At 47.4% G+C, this 15433-nt stretch overlaps 1 protein-coding gene across 1 annotated transcript in view; it reads right to left on the reverse strand.

Moving 5' to 3' along the window:
• The window catches only part of MEIS1 (Meis homeobox 1), a 127990-nt gene that overhangs the window by 4974 nt on the left and 107583 nt on the right, over positions 1–15433 (reverse strand). The window contains exons 10-12 of the mRNA XM_014964414.1: positions 1779–1837; positions 421–510; positions 70–165 (exon numbers count right to left, since the gene is read on the reverse strand). Coding sequence (XP_014819900.1) covers positions 107–165; positions 421–510; positions 1779–1837 — 208 coding nt within the window. The 3' untranslated portion in view covers positions 70–106. The remainder of the gene's footprint in view (positions 1–69; positions 166–420; positions 511–1778; positions 1838–15433) is intronic.

Genomic DNA, 15433 nt, shown 5'->3' on the forward strand with positions numbered 1-15433 from the left:
CATAGGGAAATGCAAGGAGACAAATATCCCTGGGACAAAGTGAGAACAAAAGACCCCGTTTGTACTTACTTCCCCCTGGCTTTGCCATTGGTTACCTAGGTGAAGGTTACATGTAGTGCCACTGCCCCTCCATGCCCATATTCATGCCCATTCCACTCATAGGTCCTAGAGGGAGAGAAAAAAATCCAAGAAGATGCCAGAGAATGAGCAAAAGTCAACGGATAGTGCCAAAAGCCCCTTCTCCAAAAACGCAGCAGGGCGGAGGAGCCAGAAGATGCCCTGGCCCCACTTTGGGCAGCGTGGAAGGCAGAAGAAGACAGGCGAGGGCAAGGCAGGCAGCGGAGACGAGGACGGAGGAGGGAGGGGGGGTACCTGTGGTGGTGCCACCGATGGGGGGGGACCCGGCCGGGGGGGGCTTACCTGGCGCTCGGATGCCCATGTGCTGCTGGCCGTCCATCACAAAACCTCCCATGGGCTGCCCGTCGGGGTTATAGGGTGTTCCTTGACTTACTGGAAAAGTGTAGAACGTCGCTTTTTAAGCCCCAGCTGAAAAGGGTCCCCTTTTTCTTCTCACGGTGCCAAGACTCAACCCCCCTGCCCGCCCACCCAGCCACCCACCCAGCTCTATGCCAGCTCTAAAAAGAGGGAAAACCATCTACTGTTCAAATTCGAGGCTAACTCGGGCTAACGAGTCCTTGCCTAGTGGTGGCTTGGTTTCCTACTGAGAGTTTGGGAACGGAGTGAGGGATCTGAAATCTGGAGACAAGGAGGAGCCCCCGGCTCCAGCTGCTGCCGCTGCTGACGTCAACGCGGAGACCTGGGCAGGAGCTGGATTTTATGGCTGGAATAGTCACACTGAAATCACCAAGTGTGTTAAATTACACCCGTGTGCCTTTCTAAGAGGAGGACCTGAACACATCCTGGCCAGATATTCACTTCTAATGGCAAAATCATGGAATGTACTGGAAGAGGAAGCATGGCTTCCAAAGGCATCTTGGCCAACGGCAGATTCAGAGAGTTGGGCAGCAAGATTTGGGAAACAAAACCATCTGAGGGTAACGGGCTCTTCCTCGATGGTAAATATCTCCACAGCTGCGAGCCCAGACCCCAGAAAACTTAAGATTTGAAAAAAAAAAAAATATATAAAAACATCCCTCCCCAGCAAAACTCAGCGAACCCAAAGGACAGCTATGACAAAGAAGATACGAGGGACAAAAGGACCCTCTACAAGTCCCACTACCTGAACTCAAGGTTTGAAGTGTACATTAAAAGCTGGCTTCAAGAAGTAAGCTGCCTTGGGTTATTAAAGCACATAAAGCTCTACCTCATTGAATGTCTTTGAACTTTACTGAGTCCCACAAGCGATGCTGACCCCGTTGCCCTTTTGACAGGTAATAAAGTTTACAGCAATTCCACACCAAGCCATGCACCAGGGAGTGGTCACAGAAGCAGAAAGAGCTGGGAAGGAAAACTCAAAACAACTACTTAAAAAAAACAATAATTCCGAATGTGAACGGAAAGTCCGGTTGTGGAGCGGATCGTTTTAGTTTCTTGGGTTTTTTTATTTTATTCTTCAATGTCTTTTTATTTTGCCCCAAATATTTTCATCGTGTTAAAATGATTGGGGTTGTAATGAAACAAAGCTGGTTGTATTTTAATTGTCAATCACTCCCAGCATCCATTTCTCATTTATTTACCAGGTAATGGACCTCCCGGTGAATGGCTTGAGGATGGTTTTTGCCTGCGTGACTGGAATACGGTTACTACTGGGGACTTGCCTGCTCGATTGGACTGGTCTATCATGGGCTGCACTATTCTTCTTCTAGCGTTAATAAACCTGCAAGGAAAAAAAAAAATAATATATATATATATAAAATAAAACAAGAGGGAAGCAAAAGGTTATGGAAGGGGGATGACTCCCAGCCATCCCCGAGCCCCGCCGTGGTGCGTCTCCGTAGGGCGGCGCAGGGATGCAAATCCTGCAAAACCTCTCACCCCAGTGACCTCCCCAGAGCACGAGCTTGGGGTTTCCCAGCTGATTTATGTCCGCCTGCTTCTTTTTTTTTTTCTTTTTTTTCTCCCCTGCCACAGTCGGGCACTTCCATTTCATCTTTTCATGGGGGAATTAGCCGAGTTTTCAGGAAACAATACCGGCAACGCTCTTCTCAATTCAGAACGGGGCGCGCACGCACAAAAAAACCCAAAGGGGTGAAGCCAGCGAGATGCTCGTGAGGGCATCTGCTGCCTCCCCCTCATTAGCACCATTTCTGCCTTATGTCCTCCCACTTCTTTTCTCGAATTTCTTTTTTTCTTTCTTTTTCTTTTTTTTTTATCAAAACCTGCCCCTACCTCTTGCAAACCTAATTCCCTTTTAATGCCCACTATTAAGATAATGAACTGTGATGGCAGAACCCCATCAAATGAGGGAACGTCTGGAGTTTTATCGCCGCCAAGTCACACTGCTGGGGACTTCAGAGCCCTGCATTCCTCCTAGCCATTTCTTGGTGGGCTTTCCCCCCTCCCCTCCTCTTCTCTCTTTATGCAAAGTCTGAGGGGTCAAGGCGAGGTCATAGCTTTACAGTAATTGAATTTATAATCCTGTTTTCTCCAGCTAGGCCTGACCATTTACAGCAAACATCTTGTTAAACTGTAATTACTGGACTACTGAAAATTCCCCCCGAACAATGAAAAGCAGATCTTTGGCAATAAAAAAAAAAAAGAAAAAAGAGGTACGGTCCTTTTTAAAAATAGCCATCTGCAACTCTACTCCTTGCGTTGTTGTAGCTCTTTGCCTCAGTTAAGTATTGCAACAATCACTTGGGAAAGGAATATTGAGAATAATTTGGAGTAAAACAGAAGGAGCAGAGCGCCCCGGTCTCTTCTGTGGGCAGTCCTTGTGCGTGCTGAAACCAGGAGCCTCCAAACCATTGGCTGGGAACCCCTCTGAAGAACACTAGAAGAACTTCTCTTGCAGCTTCGCTCATCAGAAATCTTAGTTAAAAGACACTTGGAAGATTTCTCTACCAAGACCCAATCATGGCAAAGCCTCATAACTGGACTTTAAATTCTTTAAGAGAGAGAAAAATAATAATAAAACTGTGTATGCCTTGGTATCTACTGGCAAAGAAAGCAGCGTAAGCTTGTTTGAAACCACACCAAGCTCGTGAAATGCAACAGGAAAGTCCACAAAAGACTGCTTGGTGCTTCTTGTTGTTGTTGTTGCCTGTGCTTGGTTGGGGTGGCTTAGCAGGAGCTCTCCTAGGAAAGAGAGGACCACCAGGACCTTCGCGCGGGAACCAGCTCTGCCCACCCCGTCCCCCGCGTTGGTGAGGAGGGGAATCTCAAACCACTGCCCCGTGTTGTTTGTTTTGCCCTCATCAAAGAATTTTTGTGATTTCGGTCTTCTCCTCTCTCTCATTCCCGACTGACTCCTCTTCCCTGAACTCCCACAAAAATTAATCAGGAGGCTGAGTCCTCAGCAATCCTGTCTCAACAAAACGGGCTCAAAGGCACCAATTCTGGGTGCAGATCTGGAAACCTTATGCCTGAACTAGGTCATGTTTTGCCAGCAACAGTGTTGGATCAATTTTTGTACACATTTCCGATAAAAAAAACCTCCCGCATCAACTCCAGCAAACAGTGTTGCAAATCAGTTTATCATTATCTTGTACAAACCATGAAAATTAGAATCATGTGAGCAGAAGGTTAGACTAATTCTCCTTTCTCATTATAAGCACAGGTGTAGCACAAACACCATGTGAAATAAGCAATTAAAAAAAATCTGCTTTTTTTCTCCCATTAGCTGCCTTAGCTCCATGACCAATTAGGAAATTGTTTAATATCTGTAATCTGCATTTGCAGAAAGCAATTTTCACAGTCACTCTCCGAAGTGAAACACCACCGCGAAACCCCAGTGCCCCAGCCTTTTCCTTCTGCGGGGCTCTTGCTGCCTTGACTCCATCCTTCCCCACCCCAAAATTGCCAGGCAGGGTGTTTTGGTAGCCGTGAGGCTGGCTTGTCTCCCAAACCTTCACTTGCCAAAAGCTTTTACCCCAAAGAAACCCTGAGCCACGTTAAGCACGCACGCTCCCATCTCTTCTCTAAACGACAAGCGCTTCTAATAAGAAGGGGGGGGGCTCGATAATTAACTAGAGAGCTGGAATTTACCAATAATTATCCACAAGACGTGCCTGCAGTAAAACACACTCTCACCTGTTTGCCCCACGCTATCGCTCAGGGTATCTGCTTTAAGACCATTTTACACACAGGTACTTAACAGTTATCTTCTTCCTACGCCTTCCTAGAAGTATTTTCTATAAGTAGCAATTCTGCCAAACAGCCCGGTGTTTGGATGTCTTTGGGGGGGAATTCAGACGCAAGAACATTTTCCTTCTGGGCAAAGCAATAAAATGACATTCTCGCTCCTCCCACCAGAAGTCAAACGGAGGTCAGCTCCCCATCCTTGTATCTGTTTAAATAAACTGGTCCAGCTGTTTGTTTCCAGGATGCCCTTTAACCTTCTGTCCCATCCTCCCTGCCTTTGTAACAGAACGCTTTACTTTGCATCATAGTAGGCTCCAAACCACTATGCATTAAAAGGAAAAAGAAAATAAAAAGAAAGTATTCACTTTCAAGTTTCTTCCTGCATCCCAAACCTGGAATTTGCAAGAACCCATCGGATTAAAACTATTACTGTGGCTTGTCTTGAGAGACCACACTGCTGTCCTGCTATGTTTATAAATCACATTTGGGAGCTCTTTGCAAGCAAAACGGGGAATTAGCTGTAGCTGCAGAAATATACAGGCACGGGGGTAATTTCTTCATGCTCTCTGGTTTCTTCTTTGAGAGAAGGGCCAAGATCTTTTGATCACTCTTTGAATTTCCAAAGCGCCAGCAAAAATGATGGAGCAGAAAAGCTGAGGAAAAATCTCACTGCCCCTTTCCCCGTGCGTTCACATTCACCTATCTCAAGAGAAAGGAACCCCAAACCACTCTGACTTTTAACAGTTCAGAGGGATCAGGACCTAAAAGAATATATTTGTGGATTAAGTGCTACTGAAAGGGAGTATTCTCAACAGATGACTCGGGATAAAATTTAAGTTAATGATGAAGACAGTCGCAAAACATCTGAGTAAAGACCCACACGAGCTCAAAGACTTGCATAAAGTATTTTTCCCCATACCAGTGCTCTGATGTGCTTTTCCCCACGCCAATGCATACTGAGCACTGGTACCTGTGCTCCCATGTTGAAGGAGGGTTTTTTGGTCTGGGTTGGTTTTTTTCCCCCCCAAAGAGCAAAATCAAGAGCGGCACAAACAGCATGAGATCCCTCAGCGTACAAGCTGTGCCCATCTCCCAACCCAAGAAGAGCTGAGAATTCTGCAGAACATTGCTTTTTTTTCTTTTTTTTTTTTTTGCAAGGGGAATGATCTGGCATGGGAGAAACATTTGAACAGTTGGGCAAACACAGAAGTTTAAAGTATTTATTATTTTTTTTCGACTTAACTTTTCCTGGCCCTCTTGGATACGTGAGCAAGAAAAAAAGCAAGAAAAATCCCAGCTCTTCCACCTGCATAACCCTAAAGAGGAGGAGGAAACCCTCTTTTCTCCAATCCGCATTTCACCAGGATGTTTTCTCTTCGGCTCCTCGCCCGGGGTCTGTCTCTAGAGGTCACTGCCTGTCTCCCCGGTTGGAGCATCATCCAGCCCTGGCCTTGGGGACGCGGCAAATCCCTCTGCTCTGCACTCTGACCTTCAGCTTGGCCGCCCTCGCCAAGTTTTGGTTCTTCTCAGCGAGAGGCGGCATGGCTGGCAATGACAAAAGCCTTGTTTTTAGCTGGAAATTGGCTACAATAATAGCAGCCAGAGAGCAAGGATTTTCGGAGGGTCACCAAAACCCTCCAAAAGGCACAAGCTCGCCAAGGCTCAGGTTACAGCTCGAGTGACATTTTCCGCACAGATCTGGTCTTTCTCCTTTCCCCTTGTATTTCATTTCTGTCGAGTGAATAAAACAAGACCTTCCTCTGCTGTCACGGATTTCCAAAGTCACCTTTTGCTCGAGAATCGACAGAGCGATTGCGGGGGACTTCCAATTTGCAGTCTTGGAATGAAATTTTCCAGGACCGGCTGTCTGAAAGGAGATGCTGAGACTTGGCGGCGTATTGAATTATTTCTCTCCCCTTGGCCCTCCCGAATGAGGAGAGTTTCACACTATTACTGACTTTTGATACCCGGAGTCGCAGGCTGCTCCCTCTCAGCATTCTCCCAAAGCGCTGCGTGCCAGAAATTCCCCCCAAAATCTCTCTGCCTCATTTTCTCCTTGAGCTCCTTCTAGCAAACCAGGCGTAAGGAGGCTGAGAAAGCCCACGGTACCTGCCAACCCCAGTGCTAAAACCTCTCTTGCCCCTCTGAAAAAAAAACAACCAACAAAAACCAACCCAGTAGCTCTCTTGACAACAAACAAATCATCTTTTTTTTTTTTTTTTTTAATACAACAGATGCCAAAGTAACCAGAGCCCTTCAAACAGGCGAATAATTCAGTTATAAAACCAGCCGTACTCTTTTCTATATACTGAGATCCTTCATTTATACAGCGGTGAAACAACCACTTCTATTCAGCTCTTAATTCCTCAACGCTTAACAGGTTTATCTCTAATAAAAACAATTTAAATGGAAAGTGTGCTATAAACCGGGATTATTACACTTCAGTAACTGCTTTATTCCTTATTTTAACATATTTTCATTTTTTTTTTTCCCTGTGTATTTGTTTTCCAGGGCTTTTTAAAGGAGTCTGAGAAAAGAAGAAACTCCAGAAATTATTTCACGGAACACTTTCAAATGTTTTAAAAAAACAGCCTTAAAAATAGCAAGCTCCCTCCGTAATTATGAACGGCAAAAAATAACTGCAGACTTTTGAATGGTAATCACATCTCCCCATCCCTAAAATGAGAAATAAATGTTAAAAGAGTGCTTACTGCCATTATTAGAAAGTTCTGATCCTGAAGTCAGTTAGTGAGCTTAATGACCCGTAACTACCAGTCATTAGCAATCCATGCTCTCTGTACTCCCTTTATTTGGGAAAAAAAAAAAAAAGAAGAAAAAAACACATTAAAAAAAAAAAAATCCAAGAAGCTCCAGAAACTTTGTCCAATTTAAAGTCAAACCTTATGAAGTCATGTTTGGCAACTTTTCTCGGTTTCTCCTCCTCCTCCTCCCAACTGAAGACAGTCCAGGACTGCAATACATCATGTACAAGACTAAATAGAGGTAGGGAGGGAAGGGAGCGCAGGGGCTGCTAACCGCCCACTCCAGACACGTAATATTGGAATATCCTCCGAAGGATAGGGAGCCCATCCATCAGGAGGATGAGGAAGGTCCCCTCTCCCTCCCTCCTCCCCTGGCAGCACTCTGTAGAGGGCTGGGGGCCGGGGATGGGGATGGAGTTGGGGGGGGGCCTCACAAGACAATATTGAAGAGCGAACAAATAAAATACTATGCAAAAAAACTAGTGATGAAAAACCACTAATTAGCTGACAAATTTGATGTAAAGCACTAATGAAAGCCATGTGCGGCTCTGCAATTTAGTTTTAAAAATAGCTTCTGACTTCAAGCATTACTATGTGACCCCACCGATGGATTCATGTTGTGCATTCAGTAAAAAAAAAAAGCCGCTTTGGAGCGGGAGAGAACTATTGAACCCCCCCCTCACCCCCCGGCAAGCCAGCCCTGCTAAGGTAGCCACCATATCGGGTGGAAAAGTAGAAAGCAGGGAGATGGGATCAGGTATGTGCTCCTACATTCCGACCAGCCCAACCTGCACCACCTCTCCCTTCGGCCACCTCCCGTGCTTGCTCTTCTCCCAAGCTTTTGCTTCCCCTCCTGCTCCACGCACTCCCCCCTTGCTTTCTTCTCACATCATGGTGGGACACATCCCGCTTAATTAGCAGATGAGATTTGGTGGAGCACCCTGCCACCAGCCCCCGTGGGATGTGGTGACCCGCCTCAGGGTGGCACTGAGTCCGGCGGTGGCTCGTGCTCCCGGTGCAGAAGGGATGGCTGATGTTTCTCCACCCAGGTAGGGACCCACAAAGTCCTGGGCCTGCTCTTCCCTTGGCCCAAATGCTCCCCGCTAAGCCTCATCATCCTCAACGCTTGTCAGGCCACATCTGAGACCGGACAGGGGCCTGGAGAACCTCAGCCAGGCTCCCTTTCCCATGAAAGGTTGGACCAGACAATCTTTCTGGGTCCCTTCCAACCTGGGCTGGTGTGTGATCTCCATGCAGGGCTCACGGCTGGTGGCTGCCCAATGGGTCTTTCTAGAAGAAAGATGGGCAGGAGATGCTTTTCCCATCTCGCAGAATTTTCCCTGTTCCCCAGCAGGATGGAGCAAAAGCCTATTTTGTATATATTTTAGCTAGTTCTGAATGAAAAAAAAGGGAGGGATTCGCTGGAGAGGAGCAAAGAGCCAGTGTGCCCAGGGAAGGGCTCCTTGGAGATGCTCCTCCCTGCTCTGCCCATCTCCAGTGCCCTCCCACATCAGGGGCGAGCTGCTGTTGGCCTTTTTGGTACCCTCTCTTCCTTCTCCTCCCACCCCCAAATCCCACTCGGAAAAACAAAACAAAACAAAACCAAAAAAAAGCCCAAACAAACAAAAAAAACCCGCTCAGCCAAGGCGGGAAGTTTGGGGTGACAAACCCGGGTGCGGGATCCAGGAGTTTCCCACCCCCCTTTCCCCGGGGTGATGCCAGGGAGCAGGGGGGGGTTCCCGGGAGCAGCAGGTCTCTCTCGGCCGCGCCGGGGAAGGGCTCCCGGCAACCTCATTCCCTGACACCGCAATTCCCCGCGGGGCCGCCGAGCAGATGTCAACTCGCCCTCGGCAGCCAGATGATGTAAAGGGGGAAATCTGGAGATGGCGAAGCGCCAGCGGAGCTGACCTCCCGGCTCTTCCCGGCTCCCAAATCCCAGCGCAGCTGTACTCCGCCTGATCTCCCTGTGCCACAATTAGCCTTTAAGGAATATGGCAAGGATTCGTCTCGCCGAGCAACGCTAAAGGCTGCTCCGACTCTCGCCCTGGGACAGCGTTGGACCCAACGCAACACAGCGGTTGGGTATATGCAAGGTGCCACCAGACAAAATCTGTGCCTCCCACTAAAGCGTTCTCCCTGCTCAAGGGTTGTAGCCGGTTTTCCACTACAGATCTGGAGAGTGATTTATCTCATAGAATCACAGAATGGTTTGGGTTGGAAGGGACCTTAAAGATCATCCAGTTCCAACCCCCCTGCCATGGGCACCTCCCACCAGACCAGGTTGCTCCAAGCTCCATCCAGCCTGGCCTTGAACCCCTCCAGGGATGGGGCAGCCACAGCTTCTCTGGGCAACCTGGGCCAGGCTCTCACCACCCTCAGACCAAAGAATATCTTCCTGAGATCTGATCTCAATCTCCTCCCTTTCAGTTTAAACCCTTCCCCCTTGTCCTATGATTCCCCTTCCTGATCAAGTGTCCCTCCCCATCTCTCCTGTAGACCCCCTTGAGGGACTGGCAGGTGCTCAAAGGTCTCCCCAGAGCCTTCTCTTCTCCAGGCTGAACCCCCACAACTCACTCAGCCTGTCCTCACAGCAGAGGGGCTCCAGCCCCCTCAGCATCTCCGTAGCCTCCTCTGGCCCTGCTCCAACAGGTCCAGGTCCTGATGTTGGTGGCCCCAGAGGTGGAGGCAGCACTGCAGGAGGGGTTCTCACCCGTTGTACAGCAAACTTGTCTTTGCTAGGATAGAGATGTATGCACTCCAACATGCAGACCACACCGCAAACCTTGGGACCTCCCAAACACTTGTGGCAGGGGGTGCGCAGGCTCTCCAGAAGCTTTGAGAGCAGCCCAGACTGCCATGCACATCTCCCAACTCGCTGTTTTCTCCCAGCTCTGAGGGGAGTCTGAACCTCAACTTTTCATCTGAACCTTCAGGAGAGCACATCTGGACTCCGTAACTCAGGTCCTGGTCTGGTGCATGCCATCAGTGCAACCCAGAGGCTTGTCTTCAGCAGATCACTTCAAGCCAACAACCTGAGTCCCACTTGATGGCAAGGATTATGCTGGGAATGGGAGAGAATCGATAGCAAACTACGCAGTACTTCTTTGAAAACACTTGTCTCTCTCTCAGCAACGTCCTTGTCCCCTGTTGATTCAGCATAACCTCTTATTTAATGGAATGTAGCATTTGTAAGAGGTGCCTGCGTGATCACTGAGTTTCCTCCTGCCACACAAGTGGGTCTAAACTCAGGGATTCCTCCTCTGAGGTCCAAGGCTTTTTCCAGACATGAAGTTGGAAGCCTTGTCCAAACAGTTTTCCCCTGTTCGCTCCTACCTACAACGCACAGGGCATGGGAGCTGGAAGCCGTGCCTGGTCCTCCTGGTCCTCCAGCCCAAGTGAAGGGCTGGTCCCACACCTGGCTGCTGGTTTAAGTGCACTCCCGCTCACTGAAGGGTACAAGAAATGCCCTCTCTGTGCTCCTGGATGGATCTCCATACCCTCATCTCGTTTCCAGAAGGCCATTGAAGGAACACAGAATAACTCCATCCCCAGGAACCCTACACCAGCTCCTCCAGCCTGCAAGGCAAGGAGAAGCGAGCCCAAGGTGGCCAAACCAAAAGCCAAAGTGTCTTTGGGGGAAAACACCCCCAGAACCCCCAAAGAGAAAACATAATGAACATCTGAGACCTGTGATTTGTTCATGAAACAGGCTTTGGCATCGCTCTGGGCGAGGAGGGAAGCTGTGATTCCTGTGGTTGCGTCCTCCCCACCGCCACCAAAAACAACAAACACGAGCTCGTTGGTGTTATTTCATGTGATGTGGGCACCTGCAAAACTGGTTTCAATGTTTTTTTCCCTTTTTTTTTTTTTTTTTTTTTTCTTTTTTCTTTTCCCCAGAAACCACAGAAGATACAACTCTGAGTCACAGCCAACCTGAAAAACAACCCCACGCTTCTGGACAGACTCTCCCCCCCAAGACATCCTACTTCAAAACATTGTTTTCTAACCACTGCTAATAACCTACTTTGTAATCTACTTTATCTAAACATAATTTCCCATTAAGTGAAGTAATTCATTTTGCTTATAATCCTACTCCTGATGGCGTTTTTTTTCAAGGCAGGAGAAAAGACATCCTCAGAAAACAATGCAAACAAAACACACACACAGGGAGGTCAGGGGAATGTCAAAGATAAAAGCAATTTGTGAGACCACGGGACACGGGAAGCTTAGGGATCAGTCCCCCGGATGGTATAAACCACCTTTATAAACCAGGTGAGAAGTCGGGCATCTCTGGGATAAATCTGAATTAAAAAGTAGCTGTTGCTATCACGCTTTATCATTAGCCAAAAAAGCCACAAGGGCTACAGTGCCTGGGCAGGGGAAGAAAAAAAAAATAATAATAGCCTGTGAAACTGTTACATGACCTAGATTTCGTTGAAGAACGGCGGAAGTAATATTTTTTTCAACAGCAGCATCTGCTGCTGTTTCTTTTCTTTTTTCAGAAGTAAAAGGAAAGGCAGCAGCATCATTAGCTCTAAGGCTGGTACGGACAACACTTACACCCAAATCATTCCAGGGCAGGCAGGGCAAAAAAAATCAAAATGCACGCCCTCCGCAGCACGTCCTCGCCCTGCGCCTCTGGCTGTGTTTCATTTCTGAGCCGAGAAAATTGGTTTCGCCGAGGAGGTAGGCAAGGTTTTGCCCCGTTTTTTAATATTTCAGGCTGACTTTTTAACCAGGCGATTTGGTTGGATTGCAGGTGCAGCCCGGAGCGAGCGCCTGATGTAAGCGCCGGAGAAGGTCTCCGAGGGCAACCTTTCTCCGCCTGCTGGGGTTTCAGTTTGCAATGGTTAATTGTTCCTACACCAATCTCGGCAACTGTTGACACAAAATAGGTGGAGATCAGGTCTGTGCAAGCACAAAATACCAGAAAGGCAAACTATATGTAAATACACTTCAGATAGTTATGACAAGAATAGACCAAAACCTGACTTGCAAAGCAATGACAAACCATTACTCTCCCCTCCTCTCTCTTTTTAGATATATTGAGGGTATATATTTTTAATTAATTTCTTTTTTTATATATATCAAGGCTATTTTTCCTGACAGAAACATCTCTGGCACTAAAGAGAAACCAAGCCCTGAGAACTGTATTTACAGAAGACAGTGCAGAGCCCTCCCCTTGCTTGCAACACAGCATTTCCACAAGACAATAGCGCCCTGGATGGGTTTTTTTTAAAGCCAAACGCTTGTTTTGAGACAACGTACACCTGAATCTCAGCTTTCTAAAAATGAAAAGTTGCAAACAAAGCCTTCTGATCCCCTACCCTGATCCCACAGAGCAAAGCCAGTGGTGGAGCGGAGGAAAGAGCAAGCGCAGAATCACAGAATGGGTTGGGTTGGAAAGGACCTTAAAGATCATCAAATTCCAACTCCCTGCCCTGGGCAGGGACACCTCCCACCAGACCAGGTTGCTCAAAGCCCCATCCAACCTGGCCTTCAACCCCTCCAGGGATGGGGCAGCCACAGCTCCCCTGGCAACCTGGGACAGTGTCTTACCATGCTCATAGCAAACAATTTCTTCTAATATCTCATCTAAATCTCCCCTCTTTTGGTTTAAAACCCTTCCCCCTTGTCCTATGGCTCCCCTCCCTGATCAAGAGTCCCTCCCCATCTCTCCTGTAGACCCCCTTTAGGCCCTGGAAGGGGCTTTCATGTTTGCATGGTGCCGTTCCATCTTATCTCCCCAACACTCTGAGGTGGGAGCTGACCTTTCTCCCTCTCAAAACAGCATTTACGTGAATAAAATAACATCACTCATTTTATTATATAAAAGATATTATATAATAGTACATAATGCTATATGTTATATACTATATAATAGATATTATATATCATATTGTTATATATTATATACTATATACTATAGAAGTAGTATAATATAGTATATATTATATACTAACATCAGTTTTCTTATTTGCTCAATGCTCAGGGCGCCACTAATTAAGTCTGTTGAGTTTGTGCAAAATGATTCCACATTTGCTCTTGAAATGAATGGTGTTTGCTCTGCTGGTTTCACCCAGCCTGAAAGCAGGGGCTGTCAGAGCAATGCTATGGGGAAACATCCTCCCTTGCTGCTCCTGGGCTGGGTGATCCTTCTTTTGGGGCAGTTTGGGGTACGTGGAGACTTCCAAGGCTGAACTGAGCAAGAAACCCAGGCTCTATCAGCTCTCCAGGGTGAAAACCCTTCCTCTGCTCCACCTGAAGTCCTGGAGGCCAAGGGGAGTGTTCCCCACCCCCCAAAAAACCTCTTTATCCACCTCCTCCGAACATCTGTCCCCTTTGGAAAAACACCCATGTTTCACGCCCAAATTATTGCTCCTTAAACCCACGCGCCAAAAGCAAACCCCACACTTTTAAACCACCGTGCTGTATTTTTAAACGGCTTTACTGATCTTAAAAAACAAAAAAAACCCAACACACTAGCCTAAAATCCGGTGATACGATGGTACCTGATGGCTCTAAATTCACAACTCTTCCCCCTGCAAGCTATTTGCTCAGCTTTTCTAATAATACCTTGGCTGCCTGGCAGCTCTCCAGGGCTGTCTAAGGCAATATGCAAGCTAAACATTTTTTCGTCTGATTTCAATATTTTCTTATGAGTAACTATACAGGATTTTTACCTAGTGAGTATTCCTGGTTGCTGTAATTTAAGGAGAGAGAAATAGGCTACAGATGTAATATTATTATTACAATTGGCATTCAAGGTGAAAGGCATAACAATTAACTAAGACTTAGTGAAAACATAAATGTAAAAATCTGCCAGAAAAGCCCAGCACATGGTACGTTTAGAGCAGCTAATTTACCACACATATTCTGAATTGCTCAAACGGTATAACAATTCACCCAGCAAGATTCTTTTTTTTTAATAGTTTTCTTGGGGTTTTGTGGTTTTTTTGGAAGGGATGATTTTCACGTTGCAAACACCTACTGTCTTATTTTACTCTGGAATACCAAACAATATATGTGTTCGTTAAACCTGGAACATATATTCTTTCTTATTTCTATTTTCCCTGCTTTTGCATGCATTCCTGTTAACAAAACACTGTTTAAGTGACACGTGTGTATGTATTCTTGAATCACACAGAGAAGCAAAGTAAATAGTTTCCAAAATCTGACGGTTAAATTCGTGTTGCTGAGGTTGAGAGGATAATTTGTGAATGTTTTAACATTTACAAGTAAATAAGTACTTGTATTTACTGTATCTGATTACTGAGAAAAGTATTTGTTATGTTCTTACACAGATTCAAATTGCATCTTGACCTTTTCTCATTTAATCTGTTTACTGCAACAAAAGCAGTAATAGATACATCTGAAAACAAGCCGATATTTCACTCGCCTAGGACTCAAAAACCCTGCCTGCGACGTGCTCTGCAAAGTGGCAAACCTAATAGCTCGCCTGTTTATTGTAGCCCGTGACTTGGTGGGCGGCGGGGGCGAAAATCCACCCCCCGGCGTATAGGAACCAGCACCTGCTTTTGCCATGCTCCCTCCCTGCCTGCCTCCTCCCCCGCTTACACCCTAAAAATAGTGCTTAAGTGGGACTAAAGTGGCGCGCTGGTCATGTGCTGGCCTTTTGCTGGGGGTGAGGATCACCCTCAGGGAAGGGATGGAGTCAAGATGATGTCTATGTCAAATGCCCAGCCCCATGAAGGAGCCTTTCCATCCCCTCCAAGGGGCTGATGTGTAGTTCAACATGTGGGAATCCCTGGACAACATTATCGCTTGGATTTGGGGGGGAAGCTGGGATGTGCTTTAGATGCACCGAATCCCAGGCGTGCTGTGATAAAAAAATGACAGTGGGAAAACAGGGGCCTGTGACTGTTTTCCAAATGTGGCGGGGCTGAGAGCCATGCAGTCACTCCTCTTTGTCCTGCACCCCTGCGGAGGGGCAAGCAGGGGCTTTCTACAAATGCCCCATCTGCTTCTTTCCCCATCAACATCCCCTCATCTGCCCTGTCTGCATCCCTCCATCTCCCCATCAGCATCCCCTCATCTGCCCTGTCTGCATCCCTCCATCACCCCATCAACATCCCCCACCTGTCCCACCAGCATCCCCCTGTCTGCCCTGTCTGCAGCCCTCCATCCGCCCCATAAGCATCCCTCCCTCAGCATCCCCCCCCTGCCTCAGCAGCCTTCTATCTGCCCCCATCAGCATCTGTTCCCACCTGCATCCCTCCAATCCCCCCCACAGCATCTGTTCCCACCTGCATCCCCCTAATCCCCCCCAACCAGCACCCCCTCATCCACCCCATCAGCATCTGTCCCCACCTGCATCTCCCCAGCAGCATCTGTCCCCGCCTGCATCACCCCATCAACATCCCCCACCTGTCCCACCAGCATCCCCC

The sequence above is a fragment of the Calidris pugnax genome, unplaced genomic scaffold (genome assembly GCF_001431845.1).
Source record: "Calidris pugnax isolate Ruff unplaced genomic scaffold, ASM143184v1 scaffold219, whole genome shotgun sequence".
NCBI classification, from domain to species: domain Eukaryota; kingdom Metazoa; phylum Chordata; class Aves; order Charadriiformes; family Scolopacidae; genus Calidris; species Calidris pugnax.